The 26,168-nt window shown below is 37.9% G+C and overlaps 3 protein-coding genes across 6 annotated transcripts in view; 2 read left to right on the forward strand and 1 right to left on the reverse strand.

Annotated features, from left to right (window-relative positions):
- The first annotated feature begins 1,793 nt into the window (after positions 1-1,793).
- slc25a16 (solute carrier family 25 member 16) lies at positions 1,794-7,608 on the forward strand. The gene is made up of 10 exons (XM_044137511.1): positions 1,794-2,149; positions 2,479-2,610; positions 3,407-3,499; positions 3,588-3,721; positions 3,836-3,899; positions 4,019-4,140; positions 4,238-4,301; positions 4,409-4,571; positions 4,705-4,773; positions 6,297-7,608. The coding sequence occupies exons 2-10, from the start codon at positions 2,511-2,513 to the stop codon at positions 6,451-6,453; spliced, it is 966 nt and encodes a 321-aa protein (XP_043993446.1). The 5' UTR covers positions 1,794-2,149; positions 2,479-2,510; the 3' UTR covers positions 6,454-7,608.
- A 2,069-nt stretch (positions 7,609-9,677) lies between these two features.
- Positions 9,678-16,035, forward strand: alox5a (arachidonate 5-lipoxygenase a). Its single transcript, XM_044137512.1, has 14 exons — positions 9,678-10,007; positions 10,980-11,178; positions 11,265-11,346; positions 11,414-11,536; positions 12,048-12,154; positions 12,461-12,633; positions 12,740-12,886; positions 12,970-13,170; positions 13,251-13,337; positions 13,868-14,046; positions 14,148-14,269; positions 14,480-14,580; positions 14,684-14,854; positions 14,979-16,035. Exons 1-14 carry the CDS (start codon positions 9,858-9,860, stop codon positions 15,156-15,158), a joined length of 2,022 nt encoding a protein of 673 aa, XP_043993447.1. The 5' UTR covers positions 9,678-9,857; the 3' UTR covers positions 15,159-16,035.
- Positions 16,036-16,698: 663 nt separating this feature from the next.
- march8 (membrane-associated ring finger (C3HC4) 8) overlaps positions 16,699-26,168 on the reverse strand; it is an 81,847-nt gene continuing 72,377 nt past the window's right edge. For 3 of the 4 annotated variants that reach the window (XM_044137517.1, XM_044137513.1, XM_044137515.1), the window contains exons 6-9: positions 24,630-24,810; positions 23,617-23,752; positions 21,641-21,655; positions 16,699-19,935 (exon numbers count right to left, since the gene is read on the reverse strand). In XM_044137517.1, coding sequence (XP_043993452.1) covers positions 19,631-19,935; positions 21,641-21,655; positions 23,617-23,752; positions 24,630-24,810 — 637 coding nt within the window. In that variant the 3' untranslated portion in view covers positions 16,699-19,630. The remainder of the gene's footprint in view (positions 19,936-21,640; positions 21,656-23,616; positions 23,753-24,629; positions 24,811-26,168) is intronic. The other variant, XM_044137516.1, reaches the window with a different exon arrangement.

A 26,168-nucleotide genomic window follows, 5' to 3' on the forward strand; every position in this document is an offset into this window, starting at 1 on the left:
TTTGTCCTATAGTAGTAGAACTGGATTGAGATGTAGTATTGTCATAAGGTCAGCAGACTCACAGTTCCAGCACATGTTTGCTAATTGCTGCTACAGCTAGTTTTGAGGAGCTTGGGGAGCTCTAAGGAGGAGATTTGTGAGATCAAGCGTTTAGGCACCCCAAATGGCTGCCATGAGATTCAAAGATTTCTCAAACATGTATGAAAGAATCAAAGCAACACTCCAGGTATGTTTTTGATGAAGAAATAATATTATAACATAATATATAGCACAAAAAGAGTTGATTTTACATAATACTCCCCCTTTAAACACTTATAGTTTCCTCAGATTCAAAGAATTATGCAACGGAGTAGAATGATGTATGAAATGTGCAGGGACATTTGTAAATTAATAATGACAATAAACTAAGAGAATTGAAAAACCTGTGCAACCAATACTGATGTAATATTATATGAGAAAAAACTCATATAATATTACATACATACATCCATCCATTATATCCTAATAAAACCAAGGATGTAAACACTTACTGAGTTTAAGTTTGCCGGGATCTATGATTGACAGATGTTTTGAGGAAGGAGCTGAGGTAATGTTCCTTTGTGCACTGATGATGCAGCAGTTTGTCAGCAAGAAGCTGTTAGAAGCTGTTACTTTGGTAACAGCTTCTTGCATGGGGTGGATGACATTGTTAGCCCTTCCTAATGAGTTTATCTAACTGCTTCCATTCAGTTTTAGATAAGCTGCTGCTCCAGCAGACAACACCATGACCAATGTGGCTACTGAGTCAACAAGGATTTTCAGGAGCGCCCCTGCACTCCAAAAGACATCAGTCCTTTCACTGGATGTTCTGTGTCAGTGTGGTGGGTTCTGTGCCTGCAACAATCCACCACCAGCTCAAGGAATGGTTGATTGGATTCTAGATTTTCACACCAGGTAAAAGGAAGGAGGAAATGACAGTTGCTCCCGTAAACATGTATCAATTCAGCACACCGAGAATGCTTTCTTAAAACCTAGTTATAAATAGGTTGCGTGGTCCTAAAATAATTTTTAGGGGAGCTTGCTGAAAGAGCCAGAATTATTGATACTCTAAAATTACGTCATATCAAGTCAGTGTTATTGATAATAGAGCACACAGTCAATAGGATATGATTAAAACTGGACCAAAAAAAATCCTCCACCTTGCTCAAGGTATCTGTCAGCTGCTGGAGTATGATTCATTCAATTGGTTAAAAAATGAATTTTAAAAAAGCTACTTTAAAAACGGAAGGGTGAAACATTGCTTTTGTTTTGATTTGAGTCACAGTTTTCTATATTTTTGTTACAAATACAAAAACCTGCTTACGAAAAATCGGATTTTATTACAAAGAATCAGAATTGTTGCACTATTTTGAAATAGTGTATTACAAAACCACAAGATATAGTTTCAAAATACTTGTTTTTTTTCTCATGTTTTTGATTGTCTTTGTTTTTTCATACAAAAGACTTCTCTATAAGCATTTTTTTCATAGCAATTATTCTGTGTAATTTCAAGTTTTATACTAAATAACTGTACAAAGCAGCAGCTCAAGTATTAAACAGATATCTAAGTATCTGGAATACATATCTTGAAAATTAGAAATTTAAAAATTGATAGATTTGTTATTGAATTTGTTCTGGGAAACACATTATTGTTTAAGTAGATATTTACATATGTGATCGTTTAAATAAAATAGCAATAAATACATTCAAAAGAAATAGTCAGTATTAATATTACTATGTCATTAAAGATACAGTTTGACTCTCCTAGAGCTCACACGGCTCTATGGTCCCTCCCATGTCCGCAACCGGAAACATCATTTTGCGTCAATATCCTGCGACTGTTTATGTCCGGTAGTCGTTAGTCTTAGGGCGAAGGGCACGGATGTTGTAACTCCTCATATTTTGAGCCACTATACCGTATCTCAGTCACACATTTGTCTTACGACGCAATCGTCACAAACCTTTCAGTAGCTCGTAGCAATCGTTATCCCTTAAGTCATTTTATCTCTACGGGTATAGGAGAAGATGGGGGAAAGCTGTGAAGGTGCAGGTTCTTGTTCCATTGAAAAACATAGTTAAACTTCACTATTGATGCTGCTTTGACCGATTGCTTTCCTGTTCACATTAGTTTGTAAGTATCTTTTTTTTAATTTTTATTGCAGCTGTCATTTAGTGTTGTCATTTAGTTGAAGCTTCGTGTGGGCGTGCATGCTAATGCACAGTGGTCTTGTACACATTTTCTATAACCAGTGTGACTGACCAAAGGTGAAAGCTGTTTTCACAGACCAAACAAAGATAAATGAAATATTTCAGGAAGATCTAGTTTCGCTTAAGTTCCAGTTAATATGTTGTGAAAAGTTTATTTCCGGATTAAGATAATTTTGCAGTTATGAGATGTGTTTTATGATTCGTCTAGATCCGATAGTTTATATTTCACAGCGCTTTCACTAAATTTGACAGGCATGGCTGTGTCAGATTCCTGATCAGAGAGGATGACATCGGAGGCTGCTGTCTCCACACCTTCCCCTGCTAGCAGCAGTAATGGACCTGCTACAAGAGATTACTACTGGCTTCGCTCCTTTGTGGCTGGAGGTATGATATGATACATCAGCTTACTAATCATGTTCAGGGCAGTTTCGGGAGGCTTCAATCTTATACAAAATGGTATCATTTGTACAAATCACTTCCTATGTTGCTTTATTGCTCTTTCAAACAAAAAAAAACCCTGTAACGGAATACAGGAATGGCTATTCATTTGTAAAACTATGTCACACAATGTAACAGTAGAATAGCACTGAATATGGTTTTATACCAGTGTATAGTGATTATCCCAAGCTTATGCAAATATCCAATAGGTTAAAGGGGCGAGGGGAGTAGATCCATGTAGTCTAGGCAGATTAACCTAGAATAGATGGAGTTTATCAGATGAAAAAGTGCCAGTCTCCTACATGTTTGTCAAAATGATTACAAATGGAATGGTTAAAAAGAGGAGTGTGGTAAATAAAATCACTAATAATAATTAAACAACTGAAAACTGTGACCAATAGAATCTGTTATATAATAAATTTAATGGCAGTTGGTTAAAGAGTTCTTCCTTTTGATATGCTGGTAACCAAACTGTTTGACCCTAAGGAATATTTATTTTTTCCCCTTTTTTCATAAATAAAGATAGCCAGTACACAGGATAGTGATGTTCAATGGTTAGCTTTTCTACATACATGTACACATGGACCTGAATTTGATTCTCACTTTAATTAAAATACCACAATGTCACAGAAAAAAATAATGAAATATGCTGCACAAGCTGCGATTGAGACGTTTGTACTTTTATGCATGAAGCCTAACATTTTGTTTACTTGTTCATGCATGAGTATTGTTCTGTTTACAGGTGTAGCAGGATGCTGTGCGAAGACTAGCATCGCCCCCCTAGACAGAGTCAAAATTCTTCTTCAGGGCCAGAACCCCCATTACAAACATCTTGGTAAAATACAGACTAACTACGAAACAAACAAATTACCTCTAACAAGTTAGTTTATCACCAGAGTGAATCTTGTGAATTTTCTCTTTAGGGGTGTTTTCCACTTTCATGGCTGTGCCAAAGAAAGAAGGCATCCTGGGCCTGTACAGGGGTAATGGTGCAATGATGGTCAGGATATTTCCTTACGGAGCCATTCAGTTCATGGCCTTTGACAAATATAAAAAGGTACAGTGAGTATTTTATCTTTAATTCTCTGGTTCAACGTTATGTTTTATGTTTATGAATGCGTTTCCGTGTAGGCATTATTGTGACGCATCATTGATAATAATCTCTTCATAGCTGCTGAATAAACGGATTGGGATCTCAGTACACATCCATCGACTCATGGCAGGATCTATGGCAGGTATTGATAGACCTCTTCTCACGGTGCCCCATGTTTTACTGGCACAGATAGTGTTATTAGACTTTTGTCTTCTCTTTTTTTTTACTGTGATCTCATGATCTTTGCTTATGTGTTTTCAGGCATGACTGCGGTGATATGCACCTACCCTCTGGACGTGGTCCGAGCTCGGCTGGCCTTCCAGGTGAAGGGTGATCAACGCTACTGTGGAATTATTGATGTTTTCCGCTCCATTTATCGCAAGGTGATTTACTGTTGGTGAACTTCACTAACTTAAACTAAAATGTCACATTGTACGTTTCTGCTTACTCTATGTTTTACCTGTTATCTCCTTTCCACAGGAGGGCGCATCTGGATTTTATAGAGGCCTGACTCCAACTCTTGTTGGAATGGCGCCTTATGCAGGTGAGTTTTGGTGCATTTATTTTGTTATTCAAAGGTACTTGCAAATGTCATGCATAATGTCCTCCACGTGTTTAGCCAGTCTCTTATTTCTTTCTGCATCCTCCAAGGTCTCTCCTTCTTTACCTTTGGCACCCTGAAGAGTCAGGGCTTAAAGCACTTCCCGGAGCAGATGGGCCGCCCCTCGTCAGACAACCCAGATGTGCTCGTTCTGAAAGCCCACATCAACCTGCTCTGTGGAGGGGTTGCCGGTGCCTTCGCTCAGACTGTCTCGTAAGTGCTTTTCGTAATGGACGTGTTGGATTTTCAAGCTCCGACTGAGTCAAACGCGGGTCGCTTTCCTATTTTTAATAACTCAACTTTGTAATTTCTGGTTTCTGTGTTATGATGGGACTTTCCTCACCAGCTACCCCTTGGATGTGGCAAGGAGGAGGATGCAGTTAGGATCTGTGCTTCCTGATTCAGATAAATGTGGGTGAGTATCGCTGCTGGTTTGACTTGTCATAGTTTGGTTTTACAGTGAGATGTTATCATAACTTTTCTTTTGTGGAAATGGTTGAATATTGAATCAAGAATATTTATTTAGAATTTTTCATTCTGAATTTACACTTAAAACAGAATTTGTTTGCTTAAGTTCTTTAAATCTTTGAATATTTGCAAAACTATCCATTAATTTTTTCCTCCCCTTTTATTCTCATGTTTCAGCTACATTGTGTTTTTTTTTTTTTTTTTTCAATTAATGGAAACATATTTTTAAGCAACTTTTTACAAATATAGACATGAAAAGTGTGGCTTTTCTTTTGCATTTAGCCTCATTTTCATGATACCTCTAACAAAAAATCCAGCACAACCAACCGCCTTTAGATGTCGCTTAATTACTGTAAACTAAGCAGTACTGTGAACACCTCATCGTTTACTTAGAGAGCGAAGAAGCAACCTCATGAAGACCTAAGAAACACACCAGGCAGGTCAGGGATAAAGCTTAGGAAATGCTTAAAGCAGAGGTTGGGTTATTGAAGAACGTCACAATTGAACAACTCACATTACTCTCTGTACAATCCATCATCCTAAAATCAAATGCGGCAAAACTCGAGACCTACCAAGACATCTAAGTTGTTGAGTGAATTTGTTGAAAGTACAACCATTAATAATGCATTCCACTAATCTGACTTTCATGAAAGTGTGTCAGGAAGATAGTTATTGTTAAGAAAAGCCATAAAACTACAATGTATTGATGTGTTGGTTGGAGGTTCACCTTCCAGTAGAACAACAACCCTACACATATAACCTGAGGAAAAGTTGAATGGTTTACTTTGAAGTATATCCATCCAATGTATCTAGGCATTAACCTTTCCGCAGCAGATAAAGCAAAAACTTCAGTGCGTAGATTTGCAGAGCTGGTAGGGACAGACCCCAAAGGGACATGCAGCTGTAAAAACTGCAGGAGGTACTTTTCACTTTTCACTAATGCATTACTTTGTGATGGGCTGTATAACATCACTGTATGGATTTGTTAGTGAGAATTGTCATAAGAAGAAAAGATGGTCAAGAAGAGAATTTTTTCTGTTAAAAATTTATTGTTAAGTTTTTCCCAAATAGCTGCGCAGATTAATCAGGTTGAAACATGATATTCAAATATTTGAGAGCTTTTTATGTTATAAAACAAACTTAAATCTAAGTAGCACTCTGAGTCGTCAGGCTCCAGCAACATACCATTCATTCCTGAAAAGGTTCATTGAATACTTTTTCCAAACACAACTCATTGTTCTCAATTTAACTACTTCTCTTTGTCAGATTTTCCAGAAATATCAAAGTTTTATTAGCCTTGAGAGGTTTCATTTAGTTTTAGAATACATTTTTAAAGACTCCATATGACGCCCTGCGTACTTGAAATACTTGCTCTCAAAGCAAACAGAAAATTGTGTTCTATTCTGTGTTTTATTTCTCATTGGGTCCCATTGTGAAAATAACAGTGTTGTTTGTCCTGCGTGTGAACAGATCGCCTTTCAAGACTCTGAAGTACGTGTATAACACATATGGTATCAAGAGAGGACTGTACCGAGGCCTTTCTCTTAACTACATCCGCTGCGTGCCCTCACAGGCCATGGCCTTCACCACCTACGAGTTTATGAAGCAAGTCCTCCATCTGAACTAGTCATCTCCTGAGCCTGAACGATCAGATCGTTGACCCGATCAGCTTCCGCGTTTCCCTGATGGAGTTACCACGAGTTCACTCTGTATATCTTACTGTAGTTCAGCTCCCCACAGAAACCAGGAGAGTCAATAATAAAGAAAAAGGGGGACTATAGTGTCGAAAAGCTGGAGGCTGTAATTCCCCTTCATCTCTGTCATTACTGAAAACATTTTTGTTTTAAAACATTCTTACGATTTCTTGATCAAGCAGCACCAAAGCAGCCCTGGAATGTTTAACAAACGCAGTCATATTTTAATCATTTATCACAATTTAAATAATTGTAAGCACTATTTTTTCTTTCTGTTGAATGAAAGAATTTAATTTTGTTCTTTAAATTATTATGTTTGTCATTGTACAGCTGCTCCTTTATATCCTTACACTTTTTTTCTTCTGTTTAAGTTTACCAAGTTGATGTAAGAGGTAGGTGCTGCTAAATGGTGATATTTACGATTTCTTTGTACATCCTTGACTGAGCGTGTTTTTAGTTTTGCAATGCAGTATTTTGGAAAAAAAAAAATGTTTGTTTTTGTTTTGCTTTCTCAGTACATATCAGCATAAATATTGTTTGTGCATGCCACATGATATTATATTATCTCAAAACAGCCTTCCATTTAATTTTCAGGTCTTAAACGGAGCAATTTTTGTTTCTGTTTTATGTTCTGCTAAACACGTATTCATGTTTCTTAACATGCATTTAATGTCAAGAGTGAGTCTCTTCTAGCTGTGATGATGTCGCTTGATGTACAACCATAAGATTTTACAGGGAACTCAGGTTTAAATTGCACTGAAGCTTTTTATTTATTGCTTTAGCAACATGTTGCCACTGGGTGGCAGTATTGAAACAAGGTGTAAACGGTTATCCAGCCCTCCACACTGCAAACCTCATACATAGACGTTACATGCTTGATTTGGCCTGATCAGACACAACAAAACAAAACGTATTACTGCTGTTTCGTAGCTATTTGCTATTTAATCATTTTAACCCCAGATTTCAGAGTCAACTGAGCTATTACTTTGTAATAAAGACATCTCTTCGATCAAAAAAAGAAGAAATTTACAGCTTCATCTAAGTTCAGATGAAAAGAAAAAGACTATTTAACTCTTAACAGCAGTCAGTACCTTAGCAGGTTATTTTTTGTTCTGTATTTTGTCTTTAATAATTTAGGGAGCCCAAATAGGCTTTATATAAGAAAAAGGATATTGAAGAAACTAAGCTCTTTATTTCTTGAAAACAGGAAAATTTCCAGTCTTCTTTCCAGTGAAAATAATTTGATAAAACATTTCTAACAAGGCTCCATATAAATAACCTCCTCTGTGTCTTCTGTGTTGGACCGTGTTCATCCTAAAAGGTGATCACTGATCATGCTTATAATTTACTGCAAATGAACAATAAAGCACAGTGCCTTGCGAACGTATTAATTCCCCTTTGTTTTTGCCACATTGTTGCGTCACAACCACAAAACTTTTATGTATTTTAGCGAGATTTTATGTCGTACAACAAAACAAAGTAGTGTCTAAATTCAAAATGCCTCTAGAAAGTTGTCATGGTCTTAAAACAAAAATGTGACAAGAGCACCATGAATATGTAATCAGCCCTGGATTCTTTAGTCTGACCTCCGCTAAGTAAAATCCAACAAACGAAGGAAGAATTGTTAATCAGAGAACCACCTGAGACTATTAATAGTTGGAAAATTATTAGTTGTGTGCTACACATATTTGGGTTTTACGGAAGAGTGGCAAAGAAAAGCCAGTCCTGAAATAGAACAAGAAGACAAGTTCACTGTGGCCATAAGCCATGCACAGCATAACAAACATTGGAGAGATCAGATCCAGGTTTTGGACTACATGGGAGATCCCCCTGATCAAATCACATGACCTCAATTAGAAATCAAAAGACATTTAAGGTAATTCATTGTGAAATAAATAAATAAATGGAAAACTATTTGTCATATTTTGTCTTGCTTCACAATCATGTACTACTTTGTGTTGATTTGTCACATAAAACCTCAGTAGAAGGTTGTTGATGTTTGTTTTTGCGGAACAGAAAGTGAAAAAAGTTCAAGTAAGCACCCATAAGTGATTGAAAAGCATATTGTTTTAAAATTAATTGAACAAAGGGAGACTTTGTCATTCATACATTCAACATAATGAAGTGCAATAAGTATTTTTATTTCAATATAAATAAATGTTCATTGTAAGTGTTCCTTATTTCCTGGAGTGTAATGTCACACTTTGTTGAGAGTTTGAAGCTGCCATCTAGGAAACAGAATAAAGTCTGGAGCAGCTCATCATCCTCTGATAGCTGCCATGTCTCTTTTCACAGTGCTGCTGTTTCTGAATGTGCAGATATTCATGTATGTTCTGTAGAGATGCTTTTCAGTCTGTTTGATGTCGCATAAAGCAGATAAAACATTTTGAGAACTACGAAGGTCTGAATCTCAGCATTTATTCAAAGTTTCATTTGGGTTGCTGAATAACCAATGTGTAACAACCTCTCCTATATGACGCACCTTCCGTCTTCTCCGTTTTCCATTCGACTGGGTTTTGGATTTATAGAGGATTCCTGTTAATCATTATGTCACAGTTTTATGGCTGAAACTACGGCAGGGCTGTGTGAAACATTTGCATTTCTTTTACTGGAACAGGAATACACTGCCTGTTGTTGTTTGACAACATGCACTAATTTGACTGGTAAATGAATGAATGTGATAGAAGACTAATTTCCTTATTATGAGTAAAATCCAGATTAAAAACTATAGCTATGTTTTATTTTTGTTTTTGCAGGGGAAAAAAAAGAACATTTATCATTTTTATTTATTTATTTATTTATTTATTTATTGGTTATCTCCCACCATCTAGTGCCAGGTTGGCATGTTTTCCAAACTGGCACCAAGTTTTGTTTCCTAGCTTCCTGCCCCTTCACTTCCTTATGTTCTTCAAAGAACCTGTGTGTGTTTGTTTTTCCCTCTCAGATAAATGTACAATGATGCCTTTATACTTCTGACCTTGCCTCTCCATAGTTCTGATTAATCTAAATAGAAAAAAACCCTTCAGAAGTTGTGCAAACCCTTTTCTTTTGACACCTTTTTCCCAAGCTGATGACATATTTATATCATTAGGAAAATGTATAAGAACCAATGGGGGGTTTATTTAGTTTAAGGGTGGAGACACTGATGACTAGGTCACTGTAATAAATCTCCTTCCTCTTTTGGGCTCATTACACATTGCTTTAGCATTTTTGAGTTTACGTCAGTGAAAGGCAGAGCTACATCTGGACCAAAGCCTTTCCAGAGTAACACAGTTGCTGATTCTTCACCTTTACGCTGCATTTGAGCATTTTTGGTCCAGGCATTTTGTGGCCTGCCATGCCGTCGTACACAGTAACTGTTGCCACGGGGAGCCAGTGGTTTGCAGGGACGGATGATTATGTCTACATCACGCTGGTGGGCATAGAGGGATGCAGCGAGAGGACACTGCTGGACAAACCCCTCTACAACGACTTCGAGAGGGGGGCGGTAAGTGGAGTCACTGTAAAGTGGGAACCACGTGCCAAATTTTGTTCTATTTTTCTGATGTTCTGTGACCAACGCATGCGTTAAACGTGAGAGGCCAGGTAGTTGGAAAACAGAGAAGTTGTATAATAAAGTAAACTTGATATTTGAGGAAGTATCTGTGAACTTCTGGAAATTGCAAAGCCTGCGGTGATACGTCTCTTCTGCTTACGCATAGCATGTTTGCAATTTAAAAAGGACCATGTTTTGATAGAAAATTACTTATTAATTTTTAATATGTTTTAAACACTAGAGCTTTTTGATAATCCAATTTAATTTTATGGTTCTTCTCCAGATACATGATCACAAAAATGTTTTTAATATCAGAAGCAGAAATAAAAGTACGAAACAAAAATAAGGAAAAACTTTTTTATAGGTTTAGATTAACTGTGCTTTACAATCCAAAATTCACCCTGACATCTTATGTCTAGTTCTTTTTGAATTTCTGAGGCTAATCTAAATCAATGCTGAGACTGTTAAATTTAGTAAAACAGACTTAAATATGAGCAACCTTACAGTTGCATTGCCATGCATTGCTTCATGGCACAATGCCAGGAAAATAAGTTTAGGCTTACATCAGAATGAAGCAAGTCAGGCTAACTAAAAGAAATAAAAAAAGAAAAACTAAATACTTGACAAATTTCCAAACAAATTGATTAATGTATAAAGAATAATTACTTTTTCGTATGAAATTTATAGTAAAGCAAATAATGGAAACCCTTTTTAAAATGTAAACTAAAGCAATCCTACAGTATTGTGACAAGCATTTCTAGAGCAACACTCCTCAAAAAAAGAAAAAAAAAACAATAAAAATAATAAAAAAAACTGGATACTGTTTTGTGCACAGTAGAAGGAGTAAACGTCTGCTGTGCACAAAGAAGAATCTGGGTTTAAAATAACCCATGTTTTTCACAGTAGCCTCTGTTTAAACTGCAGGTTGACACATATGATGTGAAAGTTGGTGAGAACTTGGGTGATATCCTGCTGGTGAAGATTGAGAAGAAGAAATATTGGATGCAGGATGACTGGTACTGCAGGTACATCACTATCAAGACCCCGAGTGGAGATTATGTGGAATTTCCCTGTTTCCGCTGGTTGGTGGACGACAAGGAAGTGGTCCTGCGGGATGGACGAGGTACTTACCTATCTGTCTGTCTTTAAAAAAAAACTCTGCCTCACTCATTTGCTGAAGCCCTCATCTTGCCTTTCCATCTTTTCTAGCATTTCTGCCTCAGGATGATAAAACCAGTATAGTAAAGCAGCACAGACAAAAAGAGCTGGATCAGAGAAGGAAAGCCTACAGGTAAGTTTGCTTTACTCAAAACATGCAGGAGATCAGGTTGTTTTAATGACATTTATTCTGTTTGTAGATGGAAAGAGTGGCAGCCTGGATTCCCTCTGAGCATTGACGCTAACAGACACAGGGACCTCCCCCGAGACATCCAGTTTGACAGTGAAAAGGGAGTGGACTTTATACTAAACTACAGTAAGGCGTAAGTAGAGCCATGTGTGCTCCATAAAGGGACCATTTTTCAGTAGGGTTTATTTCTATCTCAGTACAATGAAGAGGGTTACTTACCCTACATTTGCATTGTGGGTGTTTTTAAAATGAAAGGCTTTCATGAAACTTTAATCAGATGCAGAACTGATGCCTCTGCATTGTAAATTACCTTGGGGAGAAGAAACAGTGGTGTCATTGTGTGTTTGTCTCATGGGATATTTGCATTGTGCTTTCAGGCAGACATTTGAACTTGCTGACAGGCATGACAACAAACAACCGATGTATAAAAGGATACTGTGCAAAATGTGTAATAAGTCGTAAAATTAAAAGTTGAAATGTTGAGCTGCTTTGTTATTTCAAATGGGTTGCTAGAAATGCTCGTAGCCTCTAATCGATAAAATAACAGGTATTTGAGCCATCAGATTTTTTTGGGGAAGTATAAGTACAGCTAATTTTAATGATTTAAAAATAATAAATGAAGAATCCTGTTGATGTCTTTTCAGAATAGAGAACTTGTGTGTGAACAGCTTCATGAACATGTTTCAGTCTTCATGGAGCGACTTTGCTGACTTTGAGAAAATCTTTGTGAGAATCAAAAACACAATCTCAGGTCAGACAAACTTTCTGTTCTTTTCTGTAATTGCATGCTATGCTAATCTGTTCCACCCTATAGGCTATGTTATGCTCTACTATGTGAGGCTATGTCATTTTAAGATTAATTATGTGTATATAAAGTTCAGTAAAATTTAATATTATTGAGAAGTTAATTTGATTCTGTTAATTATGATTTTCAGATTACACCCAATTAAAAAACATTGGACATATCAAGGAAAACATTTTAGTACAACAATATGGGCTTCATGAAAAGTATATTTAATAGCTGTTCAAAAATCCATTTGCTTTGCTTGCGTTTCAGAGTACGTGATGCAACATTGGAAAGAAGACTTCATGTTCGGGTATCAGTTTCTGAATGGTTGCAACCCAGTGTTGATTTGCAAATGCACCAAACTCCCTGACAAGTTCCCTGTCACTAATGAGATGGTTTCTGTTAGCCTTGAGCGGGACTTGACCCTGGAGCAGGAAATTAAGGTTGATATTTCTCTGTTTAAATTAATCTTTTTGGCTTTCCCTTGACAATTGTAACGTTTTGATCATCTCAGCTGAAATGCACTTAAAAGCAGTGTTCTGCTTTCAGGCAGGTAACATATTCATAGTGGACTACGAAATGTTAGAGGGCATTAATGCAAACTCCACAGACCCCTACACGCAGCAGTACCTGGCAGCTCCAATGTGTCTGCTGTACAGGAATCTACGGAACAAGATTATGCCTATAGCAATACAGGTATAGCGAGATTGGGCCACTGTAGGCGCGACTATTTCAGCTCATTCCTTTCTGTATCTGAACTCTGGCCATGTCTTTCTCAGCTTGGCCAGGATCCAGATGAAAACCCAATCTTCCTTCCCACCGATGGTCAGTATGAGTGGCTGCTGGCAAAGATCTGGGTACGATCAGCTGACTTCCAGCACCACCAGAACGTCACACACCTGCTCAGGACACATCTGATAACAGAGGTGTTTGGTATCGCCATGTTCAGACAGCTCCCAGCTGTTCACCCGGCATTTAAGGTAAAGCACTGCCAGGGATAATTTGTTGATTGGTAAATTGATTGTTTTATCGATTGGTTGCTTTCCCTTTTCGTTCTCAGCTACTCATCCCGCACATTCGTTTTACTATCGCAATCAATACAAAGGCCAGAGAGCAGCTCATCTGTGAATGCGGGATCTTTGACAAGGTTAGTTTGTGGACATTGAAATAATGTGGAATAAGCTAATTTACTTAAGCTTACAAATCTCTGGGAGTTAGAGATACTGTGCTGCAAAAACTGTGGATGTGTATATCAGTTTTAGAAATTTAGTTGCAGGAGTTTCATTCTTCTTCTTTTTGGCGGGATTTCATCAAATAAACCTATTACTTCAGATATTTCACAACATCTGAAGTCTTCTGAAAAAAACAAACAAATACATTGGCCAGTCCAAACACTTTTTTTTATAGACAAATATATTAAATCTTTATCATTGTTTGTTTACAAATTCCAGGTGTTTAGAAATGTTTCTCTGTCATCCTGATCAAGTTGCAGGAAAAAAGTCTGTAAGATGATATATGCACCATATTTTCAAATCAGACTAGCTTAGCAGATTCGGCTGAATATTTTAGTTTAGAGCCCAAAGTGTCCATGAAACAAAGAGAAACCGTATCCATGAATTGTTAAATCAAAACCATTTATGCTGAAGGATAAGATGTTTTCTTATGTGCTTTATCAAGGCCAATGCAACCGGCGGAGGTGGTCACATCCAGCTTGTCCAGAGAGCCATGAAGACGCTGACCTTCAGGTCTTTCTGCTTCCCTGACACGATCAAGAGTCGTGGCATGGACAGTACGGAGGATCTGCCCACCTATTTCTACAGGGATGATGGCTACAAACTGTGGGAAGCCACCAAGAGGTGAGAAGCAATTTTCTTTCCAGTCCAAAAGTCCTTTTGAGGAAATAGGTCGTAAGATGAATTGTGTATGCAATTTATCCCTCTATTATTTTTCCTGGCAGTTTTGTCTCTGATGTGATCGGTATTTACTACACCAGTGATGAGAGAGTGCAGGAAGACGAGGAAATCCAGGCCTTCGTCAAAGATGTGTGCAGCTTCGGGATGCAGGACTTCGATCACTGTGGTACGTTCACAAACAAACAAACAGTTGCAGAGCTTGGAGACGCAGAGAAGTTGACTTGTGGTGACATCCCCTGAATGCTGGTGTTGTAACGTTATCCGGTAGTTTATCATCCTTTGTGCAAGGGTCTTTTCGCAGCACAGCTTGCAAAATAATAGAGTGGTTTTGTAAAGACTCCTTTCTCAATTCTGTTTGCCTCCAATCTGTGCAAAGAGTTTCCAAAGTCTCTGAAGACACGTGACGAACTGATAGAGTACCTGACTGTCATTATATTCACTGCTTCATCCCAGCATGCTGCCGTGAATTTTGGACAGGTGGGTTGATGAAGAATTTCTTTTCACTTTTCAAAATAATAATGAAAAAAAACAAAAACAACAGATTTTCCACACATTTTGCTTCTTTGCATGCAATGTTTAGTATGACTGGTGCTCCTGGATCCCCAATGCCCCTTCTACCATGCGTAAACCCCCTCCAAAAGAGAAAGGGCAGGTCGATGTGAAAATGATCATTGAGAGCCTTCCTGATCGTGGACGGTCCAGCTGGCACCTGGGGGCCGTCTGGGCCCTCAGCCAGTACCAGGAGAATGAGGTTCGCAGAAAATACAAGCTGCCTTTTAAACTGAGCTAAAATCTACATTTAAAGTTGAATTAAAGACTGTAGATTCATTTATTGCCGCGTGCCTTTTGCCTAAACAAAGTTTCTTTCTATGCAGCTGTATCTGGGTATGTACCCAGACGAACACTTTATAGAGAAGCCAGTGAAGGACGCCATGGGAAAATTCAGGAAGGAACTGGCAGAGATAACCAGGTCTATCAAAAGGAGGAACGAGGAAAAGAAGCTGCCGTACTACAACATGTCTCCAGACAAAATCCCAAACAGCGTTGCTGTTTGAGGAGTGACACTCGTCTGATGCATAAATTGTCTTTCTGTATATTAAAGAGCAGAAGACACTAAGGATTCTGCAACTATGGAAAATATTGATTTTGCAATTTAGATTTGTCTACATTGTGAACATGATTACAGATATAAAGCAGAAAAACAAAAAAGGAAGATTGAGCTGCTGTTTGCAGGTACCAACAATTTGACCAATCAGAGCAGTGAGCCGTGGAAATATGGATTCCACAACAGGTTCAACTGTTTTAAATCGCTGTTGTTTTCATATTTATCACTTTATAAATGAACTATTTCATCTCTGTTTTCAACATAGCTCACTGTTATGGCTTGCTAATCATACTTCTGTATCATAACCCTATTTAAAAAAAAAAGATAATGCAGTCTAGTGACTTTGGAGGTATGTGCTCTTCAGATAAAACTTTATTGGTTTTGTGTGTTGTCTTTATGAATCCAGTTTGCTTATATTGTGAATCATCCCACAGGGGAAAAAGTCCTATATATTCTGGATTCTTAATGTACTCTTCATAAATTTAAAGATAATATGAGGCCATGTCATTAAGAAGTTTGGCTAAACAGTTAAGATCATATTATAATGCCTATTTGCGGAGAATTCAGTAACTCAGTGCAATCTGCTGGGCTTCCTTAAATAACTTAATTGGCAAAATATGACCAACATAATTTGACTGTGTTGTATGAATATTATGAATCTGTGTATTTAAAACTGTCCATATGAATGAACTGGTATGAAATACATTGATTTGATTTATATTTCTGTAAGCTAAGGTTGAATTTGACCCATTTGTTGCGCAGCAACATTTACATAACATTTGTTGTACATTGGTGATATATAAATAAATGAAATATAAAGAAATTGATCTTTCGTTGTCAAATCATGCATTTCTTATGATTTCAGTGAAAAAACTCCACACAATCGAATCATAAATACAGTTATTTGTCATAAAGTGGAACCACTTACTGCTTGATTATGTACAATGTAGATTTTCTGGCAAAATTTCTAAATTTGCTAGAGATTAGGTGTGAATACAGCCTGGCCCACAAGAAATACATTAAGAAATTGAATTGACATAATTGAAAAGAACCCCAACCTACTAGATATCAGAAATGTGCTCCACATATAATCCCTGAAATAATTGGATCAACAAGCATCACTGATATACAAGCACCCCCTTGTCTGTGGAGTGGATTTAGGTGAATTTGAAACACTACAAAAATATTCAATGTTGTAAAACAACATTGATTACTTTTGTGCAATCAATGTTGCACACCACTGACTGCAACATCAAATCAGTGTTGTTGCAATCAACAAGACAGTGATGAGATTAAATCGGAATACAACAAATAGAAAATATTTTCTTTCTGCCCCCCTAAGGGCTAATTAAGAACTACATGCATATAATCCAACTTTATATATTTAGCTGAATTCTGACTGAAAAACCTAAATGAAGTGAAATTGTAACCCTTTCTAGCATTTGTACGAGTCTCTGTTAGCTTTACAGGAACAATGAAAAACACACAGGTGAAAAAAACCCATCTGAATTTTTATTTGGTTGCTCTTTTTAATTCTACATATTTGTTCAAACATTGGAAATCAACTGAAAACACATCAAGATTTCTCTTAAAAACTTACACACTTTTACCAAACTCTTTACAGTTACTATCTCAAAAAGCAAATTCACAGACAAAAACATGTGGAATGATATAAGACAGGAGAGGAAAACAGTCATATATGTTCAAGTCCAGTCAGTAGTAAACAAATGGAGCTTTTTATGCAAGTTCCACTAGTCTCAGACATGATCCAGTTTTATGAAAAAAAAAACAAAAAACAAACAAACAAACAAAAGAAAACATCAAAGGAAAACACAAGAGAGCTCAGAGTCAAATATTCAGGTTGAAAGAGTAAGAATGAAGCTCAGTTTCCCAGGCATGAATTATGAACAATAGGCTAGAAATTTATCAAGTGGCAATAATAAAACCTCTGGCTTCTCATGCTTATCTGACAAACTGAATCAATTTAAGCCAAAAGCAAATGACTATCAAAGAGAAATTTGCATTAAAACGATCAATTTTTTGAAAGGAGCCAGCTCCTGTGAGTTAAAAGTAAATGGAGACCACAAAGTTGACGTTTAATCTTCTATCTCAGGGAAACTGCAGCTTAAGTCCGAGGTGATTTCATTTCTAAAAGTTAAAGGTTGTGGCTTTTAGCTCTGGTTGCATATTTAAAACAAGTTCTAACAACTGAGTTTAAAAGGAGAGAGAGAGAGAGAGAGAAAAAAACAAAAAAAAAATCACTAAATGAAAAACTGTGCAAAACGCAAGTGCCAAAAAGATTTTCTCTTGTAGATGCCTGGAGAAAAAAAATAAAAGGGACAGAGGATAGATGCAAGTTGCGTAAAAACTGGTAGTAGAAGGGTGGGTTTAAATGGACGAAGTTTACCCTATTTCTGATAAAAATAAATACAAGCACAAAAATAAAGAATTTAGTTTTCCGCCCAGAGGACACTCTGACCTTTAAACACCTTTACTTTAGAGTAAAAGAACAACAACAGAAAAAAACCCCCAACTTAATTGCACTTTCTTAAATCTGTCTAATTGCACTGAGCCTTTTGGGTATTGAAGATTCTGAGAAGCGTCTGGTTCTTAATCAAACCTGATTACGGTGGTGACAGCTCCCCTGGCTCATGCTTTCAATTTAAACAGATCTTAAATCACCATGGGCTTGTACATAAATACAGTATGCTTTCTCACACACAAAAAAAACAAAACGAAACAAAAAAAAAACTGTGCTTCTAAATTATTGCTGCTGCAGAGCAGTAACTCATCCTTATTGGTCACAGATAGCACACTGGCATCAGTGACAGTTTTTAAAAATGTTCTTTGTTGTTTGAATGGCTGTAAAATCGTGCATTGCAGAGTTTCCACAAATGAAAAACGGAGCCTAGAGAAATAAACTGCTGCCTGTTTCACAGTGCAATTTCAGCTGCGCCCCAGCAGGTGGCGACACAGCCAGATCATTATTAACACTCCGTTTCCAACACAGGCTGCCAAGGTAAAGATCGTTTCAGAGGAAAATAGAGTGTAAAAGTAAGGATGACCTTTATACCAAATAACATGTAGCTGGATGTAATGTGATGGAAAACCCCCCCCCCCCAAGAAATCATAGGCTTAATGCTGTCTGTCTGGTGACATAATACTAAAAAAGACAAAATGGAGCATGTGAGTGTCTGGAAACAACTCAACAGCAATTTATCCATTTTCTCCAGTCCTCTAAAAACTCTCTGTAAAAAACGGATATGGGTGGAATCTTTTTGCCCTGTCCTGCAGAGGCGAAAATGAGGCAAATGTTAAAAAGCCACATTAACAATCTGTTGGGATTCCTAATCAGAGCAGGCTGTGAAGGTTTAATTAATTCTGGGCTGCACTGTGGAAGCAACGAAAATAGGAAACTGAAAACAGTGAGCTGTTCATTTCTCAAGGCATGAAGTGGTAATGTCTCCTGACTAAGCAAACACATCAGCTCACATTAAAAACTGCACATGGAATATCACGCTGTAAATACTGTGTCATTCACAAGATATTAAACCCCAAAAACAACAAAAAGAAAAAGTAATGCTGTTATACGCCTGCAGGCTAACATTACCTTCTCAAGACATGGAAATTATTCTTGCAATGTCCAGTTACTAGTAAAAAAAATATTTTTTTTTAATTTTATTTATGTTTTTAATCATTTTTAGAAAAGATTACATTCTCAAAGCCTTCAAAAAGTTCATGTGTTGGGGGCAGAGGAATGGGGTGTTAACCCATTCCATTTCCTTCAGCAGGTTTCCCTCCTTTTACCCACCTCAGTTCCTTTTTTTGCCATCAAAGTGAAGTCTATAGGAGTATGTGCATTTGAGGAAAAAGTTTCTCTGTGCTCTTCCCAAGGAACAAAGCAAAAGAAGATTTAGATTATTCAAGAATAAAAAGGGAGGAGAATTAAAAGGGAGGAGAGGAGTTGTTGTAGATCTTCAAGAAAAACAAAAAAGTGCTTTAATGCATTTCCGAGGCCCGGTCAGAATTGAACCGGTGCAGAGATGGCAGTATGTGGAACGCTCCAGAGATGTATGGTGGTGTACTGATCCAACACTTACAGGAGGTAAAAACCAACTCCGAAAACATTGAGGATGACTCTTTGTGTCTCTGATCTGCTCAACCGACGGGGAACGTGAACAGTGCGTGTAGAGTGCCAAGCTCCAGGCCTTGTGTGACATTTATAGAAGTCAGTACAAACAGTCCGGTCCTGGGTAAGGAAAGGTCAGAGTGCGAATGGAGAGTGCAGGTGGAATCAGGAGAGGACAGCGGGTCAGGTCTACCATCAGAGGCAGGGGAACGTCGAGCGCTACTCTTCCCTCCCGCCTGTTTCTGCAAGCACAAGTGTGGGGGTGGGGGGAGGCTTATGAAATGAACTCCGTGTCAGACGTGGAGGACCTCCATACTGTATTCTTCTGTCTCTGTGTACTGGGAGGAGTTTGTGTCCGACTGGGTGGGGGCCAGCGCCTCCTTGCTCTCCAGGCTCGGCTCCATGAGCGGAGGCTTCTCCAGCACCAACTTTTTACACGTGTCCGGCCGGTTCTGCACGTATATGACACGGTTGTAGGCCTTGAGTCTCTTCCATAGATGGATGTAGACCTTGCACTGGACGTACATAAAAACCAATCCGCCCGTGAAGCCGATGGCCACCACCACCAGCTTGGTCCAGAAAGGCCATTCCAGGATACCTGAGGATGAGAGAACCAGACGGGGGAAAAAAAAAAAAAAGGGGAATCATGTACACAAGTCAAGCACAAAGCAGAACTATATTATTTAATTCAAGCTTAAAGGGAGCCTCACTAAACAACCTTTCACATGTCAAATGAAAACCAACAAATTAGAAAGCAGAACATTTTTTAGAAAAGAAAGTCTAGAAAGGGTGTCATGTATACATAGTCAGCTCCTTTTTTAATCTCTAAATAAAAGCCTTATGTTATCCAACAGCGTTTGCATCAATATATACTACTTCCCTGTGTGTGTTCTCAGAGAAAGTACATTAATGAGTAGATGCCAATAGGCTCAAGGTACTCTGAGGGAGCTGCAAAGGTCTCCAGATCAAGTATGAAGAGCATAACCATCAATAAGTCACTCTACAAATGTGGAGGGATTAGAAAAAAACCTCTGTAGTTTGTGACAAGTCAGCCTGCGTAGATGAGGCCAAAACTAAACTGTCTAAGAGACACAAATGAGCAAAATGGAAATCCAACATCCTGAGCACACCATTCAGACATTAAAACATGACGGCAGCATCATGCTGTGGGGAGGACTGGTCAGCAAAATGGGGAGACATATGGAGCAAAACACAAGGCAAGCATAGAACAAAACCTTGCTGAGGCTGCCGAAGATTCAAGAACAGGGTGGAGGTTCACCTTCCAGTAGGACAAAGTAGGTCAGAGCTGACTGGTTAAAAGTGGCTCTGGGCTATATTTAATCAACAATCTGTGTAAATGATCGAAAACCGATATACACAAACGCTCTACTGGTTGAGTTTAAACTATTCTGCAAAGAAGAAAAGAGTAAATGTGGATGTGCAAAGATGTTTAATACATACCCCCAAAAGACTAACAGCTGTTATTGTTATATATATAAAAGCCACACCTCAGATTTTTCTTTGTATAAAATGTAAAAGCATAAAATGTAAAAACTACATTGCGTTGGTTTGTCATATTGTATCCAAAACATGTATTGAAGTTTGCGGTTGCATTCTGACAAAAAGTTAAATTGAACAAAACCAAGAGTAATCAATACATTTGCTTTGCATTATAGTTGCAAACATCTAAGGAAAATATATGCAAGTTGCTGAGTTATAAAAAACTAGTAAAATCTTACAACAAATAATAATAAAACAAATAATAAAATCTACAGGAGATATTATACATACTTTTATTTTACTATAAGGTTTCGACAGATTTGAGTTTCAGTCAACCACTAAGACAGATTAAATCAAAAGCAATAATTTAATATTGTTGAACAGCCAAGTGTCTGACTTCACCCAATGTCTGACTTCACCCGCTGTAAGAAGGCAAGCATGATAACTGCACGATTCAAGCTGAAAAGAAATGTCAGGCACTTTAATATAAACCTTGCTTGAGGAAAATTTGTGAATAAAGAGAACTATTGAGTGAAATAACGTTCCTATGCTCTAATGAAAACCTCTAGTCACAATGTATAACACAGGAGATAAATCTGTGTGTTCTTCGACTTTGTCTGGATTCTGCTACTGAGAGATGTTGCTTACCCTAAAATTAAGACAGGAAAGGGTAGAAAGAGGAGGGACAGGGTGTAAAGTGTAGTTGGAAAAGAATTGGATATAACTGACAAAAAGTTGACGGGAAGGGGGGAAAACCAAAAAACACACTCTGAAAGTCAGCAGGCCAAAGTGGAAATGTTTACCTGGGATTCTTCGGGCTGCATGAGTAAAGAGAGGGTCACGTATTACAAAACACAAGAACAGATTTCCAAAATTAATATTAGGTCAGACAGTACAGTGGTAACATTTGAGAGAGTGTTTCATCAGGCAAAAACCTGTTGCATCAATTAAAATTATGAGCAAATGTTTTAGGGTGCTGAACTATGCAGACATATCAGATTGGTCATCACAGCTTTGAGCAAATTAAAGCATAAAATCAGCAGCGGAGGAGCAGAGCTGATGAGAAATTACTGTACATCACCATGGTGACTGAACCCGACAGTCCTCAGAGACTTGGACATTTCTGATTCATCAGGTCAAGCTTAACAAACAGCCTGCTGCTCCATCTGCACACCGTCTCAGAAAGGCTGTATGGAGCGATGAGTAACGGGAGACGTACAGCCGGCCAAATCCATAATGGCTCTGCATTATTGCATCCATTTACGTTTTAAGTCCTGATGGTGCTGTCAATTAAGCAGAGTGCTGCTGTCTATTTGCTCAGAATGAATGCAGGAACCAGCATATCAAACATGTAAAGGAGGTCCTGACCTGTTACTTTATTTGATTTCAAACAATTGCAAAAACCCATTTCACTTCATTTTGCAAAATTTTCCTGTCCCTAGAGAAATTCAGGTTTATTGTTATAGGAAAAAGCTAGCAACCTTTTTAAAAAAAATAAATAAATAAAAAAAATAAAAAATCAAGAAATTAATAAAAAAAGTTTAAAGAAATTTTTTCAGAGAAATGTTTTAGCTGAGACGTTACCACAATCGTATCTGTGCATATTCTGAAGAAAAGAGCAAAGACTAAAAGACAAGGAGATGGCTACTCTTAAAAAGCTTTCTTTACTACTGTAAAAGCCTACTTTACACTTACTGACAGGTGCTAACCTAATTAGACATAATTTTTAATTGTGGCAAATTTTAATGAATTAATTAAATTTCAATTACTCCATGTTACAATGATTTGCAGTTAATGTTGGTTATCAAAATGTACAGATACATTTTTCACTTGTTTGGTAAGCAAGTCAAGAAAAACGAAAAAGGACTTCAACCAACTTCTTCAACAAACTTGTATATTTTCTTAAGGTTTAAACAACAGTAAAGTCCCTTCATTTTGACACTATTTTGGTGAGGTAAGTGGTTATTGTGGGCCAAAAATAAATGAGGCAAAAAAAACCCAAACATTTCACTCAGCTAGTTTATACAGTTTTATACAAAAGCAAGCTTTAGATAAAATGATGTCCATAAGAAATATTTATTCTTTTTATTTACAGAGGCTGTCTGTTGCCAGATTTTAGCCAGTGCTAAACTAAAAGCTAACAGCAGCTATCAAAATGACCCCCGTCCTCCTCAAAACGTTTTTGTTTTGCTTTTTCCACATGAATTGTTACATTTGTTGTAGGCTGAATAGTTGGTCGGCTGCTTCGTTCAACTTCGGTAATGCACATGCATGTGTCACGGCGAAGGATGTAATTTTCCCTGGCACACACAGATGGTGCGTAATGAATGCTGAGAACCACATGCTCACAAGTCATGCCACATTTGTCCTTGTGAGGATGTTTTGCTGACTCAGTTTCTTCCCTTCACCCAAACTCACGATGAACTGCCCTTACAAACAAAACATCTGAACAGCACTCTGCCTAAACACTTAAGCATTTTTCCTTCACGAGCCTCAAAATAAACATGAATAAATGTGATTTGAATCACCATTAAAAAGATGTTTATCTCTGCTGTGATTCTGCACATGAATTACACACAACTCTGACCACAAGGGAGACTTTTATGTTATCTTTAGTCATAATCTTTAGATTATGGAAAATCGCTACTGAATGGTTCATTCAACACAGTGCATGATCTAACACAGAGCTTTATTGAAGATTATGGTAAGTCTGTAGTGTGTGTAGTTTTATGTGGGCGCGTGTGTGTGTGTGTGTGTGTATATCTGCAACTCTGCTTACCGCTTTTAATTTCCTCCGCTGTTCTGTCAATGAGGACGTAGAGCGACCAAACCACACAGGTGATTGCGATGACGTGGAAGGTGACTGAGCACATGATCTTCCTTCTCTCGCTTGCCGTCATCTGAAGTTTCTCCCACTGCAGCAGATGGAAAATAATATGCAGACAGAAAGCAGATGCATTCTTTTAAACTTGGCACTTTTTGGCGATCAATACATTCAGCTGCTGAGAGGAAGACCTGAGCTACGGCATTTCTAGTTGAGGTTAATAAGATGCAGAAAGAAAAGTGGCACGCTGCAACCCAGAATACTGGGGAGCAGCCAGCTGTTTGCCAGGCAGCTCTGTTAACAATGCTGGAAAAGAGCCTAGCAATAAAAAAAAAAACAAAAACAAAAAAAAAACAAAACGTAAGTGCAATCAGATTATTGCTGTAAATATCTGCTGTGCTTTTTCAAAACGCCCAAATCCATTACTCCAGTCATGAAATTGCCCAATTGCAGGGTATATTTCATTAAAAGCGTGTCGCAGCACGACCTAAATCCTCAGTTAAAAGACACCTCACGCCGTGACCATCATTCCCATTTTGTCGTGATCTGCACGCTTGTGTGAAAAACGTCAACATTCACCCATGAGGTTGAGGAGCTATTAGAAGAGCAGCATTTGTTTAAGGCCTTTTGTGCAGTTAATGAGGGGTGGAAGAATTTTAATTAGAGTGTCCAGCTATCTTCAGGCCACAGCAATTGATAACAGCCTCTCAAAGATGTATGCTTCCTCTGAGCCATTTCAAATGAATCATTTTCCTCCCTTACAGTGCCCTGCTTCAAAGCACACAGTCATGGTTGTGTTATCTGTGTGACAGATTGGAGACGGGTTTTCAGCTTCATGGCTTGCCAAATTAGTAAGAACATTTGGAAACGGAGCCAGAACAGAATCCTGAGTGAATTTATCAAAGAAATGGAGTGAGGTTCAGTTGGTTCTTCCTTAAATAAGTGCAAATACAGTCAGTCAGTCGCACCTTGCGCAGTGGTTTGAGCTTTGTCTCCATGATGAACTCATATTTGCAGAGCTCACAGCAGCGGGTGTCTGAGCTCTTGATCCACTGCTGCAGACAGCCCTGGTGGACGAAGCGCAGACTCCCGGTGCAGTGGCACGGTGTGATCAGAGGACTCTCGTCATCTCCTTCACAGTGACAAATCCTGTGAGAAACCAAACATATACGGTCAACACATAACTGGAAGAAAGTCAGCTGACATAAAGAAGGCAGAGGGCAAGGAATCGAAATGAGAACGATCCAAAAAAAAAAAAAAAAAAAAGGTAGACTCAAATATGCCGGGTGCATTTTAAACATAGACTACCGGGCTACAATTTTCACAATTCAAAGTTTTTTTGCTTTTTTTTTTTTTTTTTAAACATGTCAGAAATTATTGGACTGATTGGAGTTTTTTCTGGATGTATTGACTGATGCAGCACTGCCAATCCAATACCTGTTGCTTCACACTGCTGGGCAGAAGGCTGAAAGAAGTCTAAAACATTTTTCCGTCATTAAAAAAAAATTAAATAAATAAATAAAAAATAATAATAAAGACATGTTTAACTCTGGAATGTTTCTGCCAGTGAAACCTGACATTGAAACTGAAGAAATGCCATGAATCACTCCTGCTGAAGAAGATGTGCCAACATGTAGCATGTCTGCTTAGCCTGACTCTTCACTTGCACGCTTTCTGTAGAGCTCATCAAGTGTGAATATACCGTCACAAAACCCGCTGAAGCAAATGCATGCCTCATATGACTAAGATTAAACAAGACTTGTGTGATTCAGTAAACACTTTCAGTGAATATTCCTTAATCTGGATTACATCTGAAATGCGATGCATATTTATGATTTACATCAATTCTGTGGCTCAAACTCAATATTTGTTTTACATTAATATCAAAATTTCACCATGTACAATGTTTTTACCCAGTGCTTTGAAGCATTTAGAGACTGATTTGACAAGCTTGTTATTTTGAAAACCTGACTTTTTTTTTTTTTGCTCCAAAAAACCAAAACCAAAAACTAAATCTTGCCATCAGTCACTCTACTTGTGTGGTCTGGCATTTTGGTTTATGGCACACTTAACATGTTAGACCACGGAAAGCCAAGGAGAGTGCCGTCTCAGGAGCTGAGAAACCAAATTACTGACTAGTTTGTTGAAGGGAAAGGATGCAAGACCATCTCTACAGAGCTGCATGTTCCTGTAACTACAGCTGAGTAACCTACCTGCATGGACGCAAGAGGAAAATTGATGGCAAATTGAATAAATTGATAATAATAATAATGGTAACAAGAGAACCAATAACAAGAAATCAGAGGGAAACTCCAGGATCAAAGTTTATTAGCGTCATATTGCATCTTTTTTTAGTTTAAGCCAAAGTGGACTTAGTGGACTTAATAGACACAAAAGGGGAACAACAGTCTGGACAGCAAATCAGAAAGGAAAAATGTTGTAATTGGCCAAAATGCATGATGGCAGGTGAAAAAGCTTTTAGGATACTGTCCTCTGGCTATACGAGA

Source organism: Gambusia affinis, linkage group LG13 (genome assembly GCF_019740435.1).
Source record: "Gambusia affinis linkage group LG13, SWU_Gaff_1.0, whole genome shotgun sequence".
In the NCBI taxonomy this organism is placed as follows: Eukaryota; Metazoa; Chordata; class Actinopteri; order Cyprinodontiformes; family Poeciliidae; genus Gambusia; species Gambusia affinis.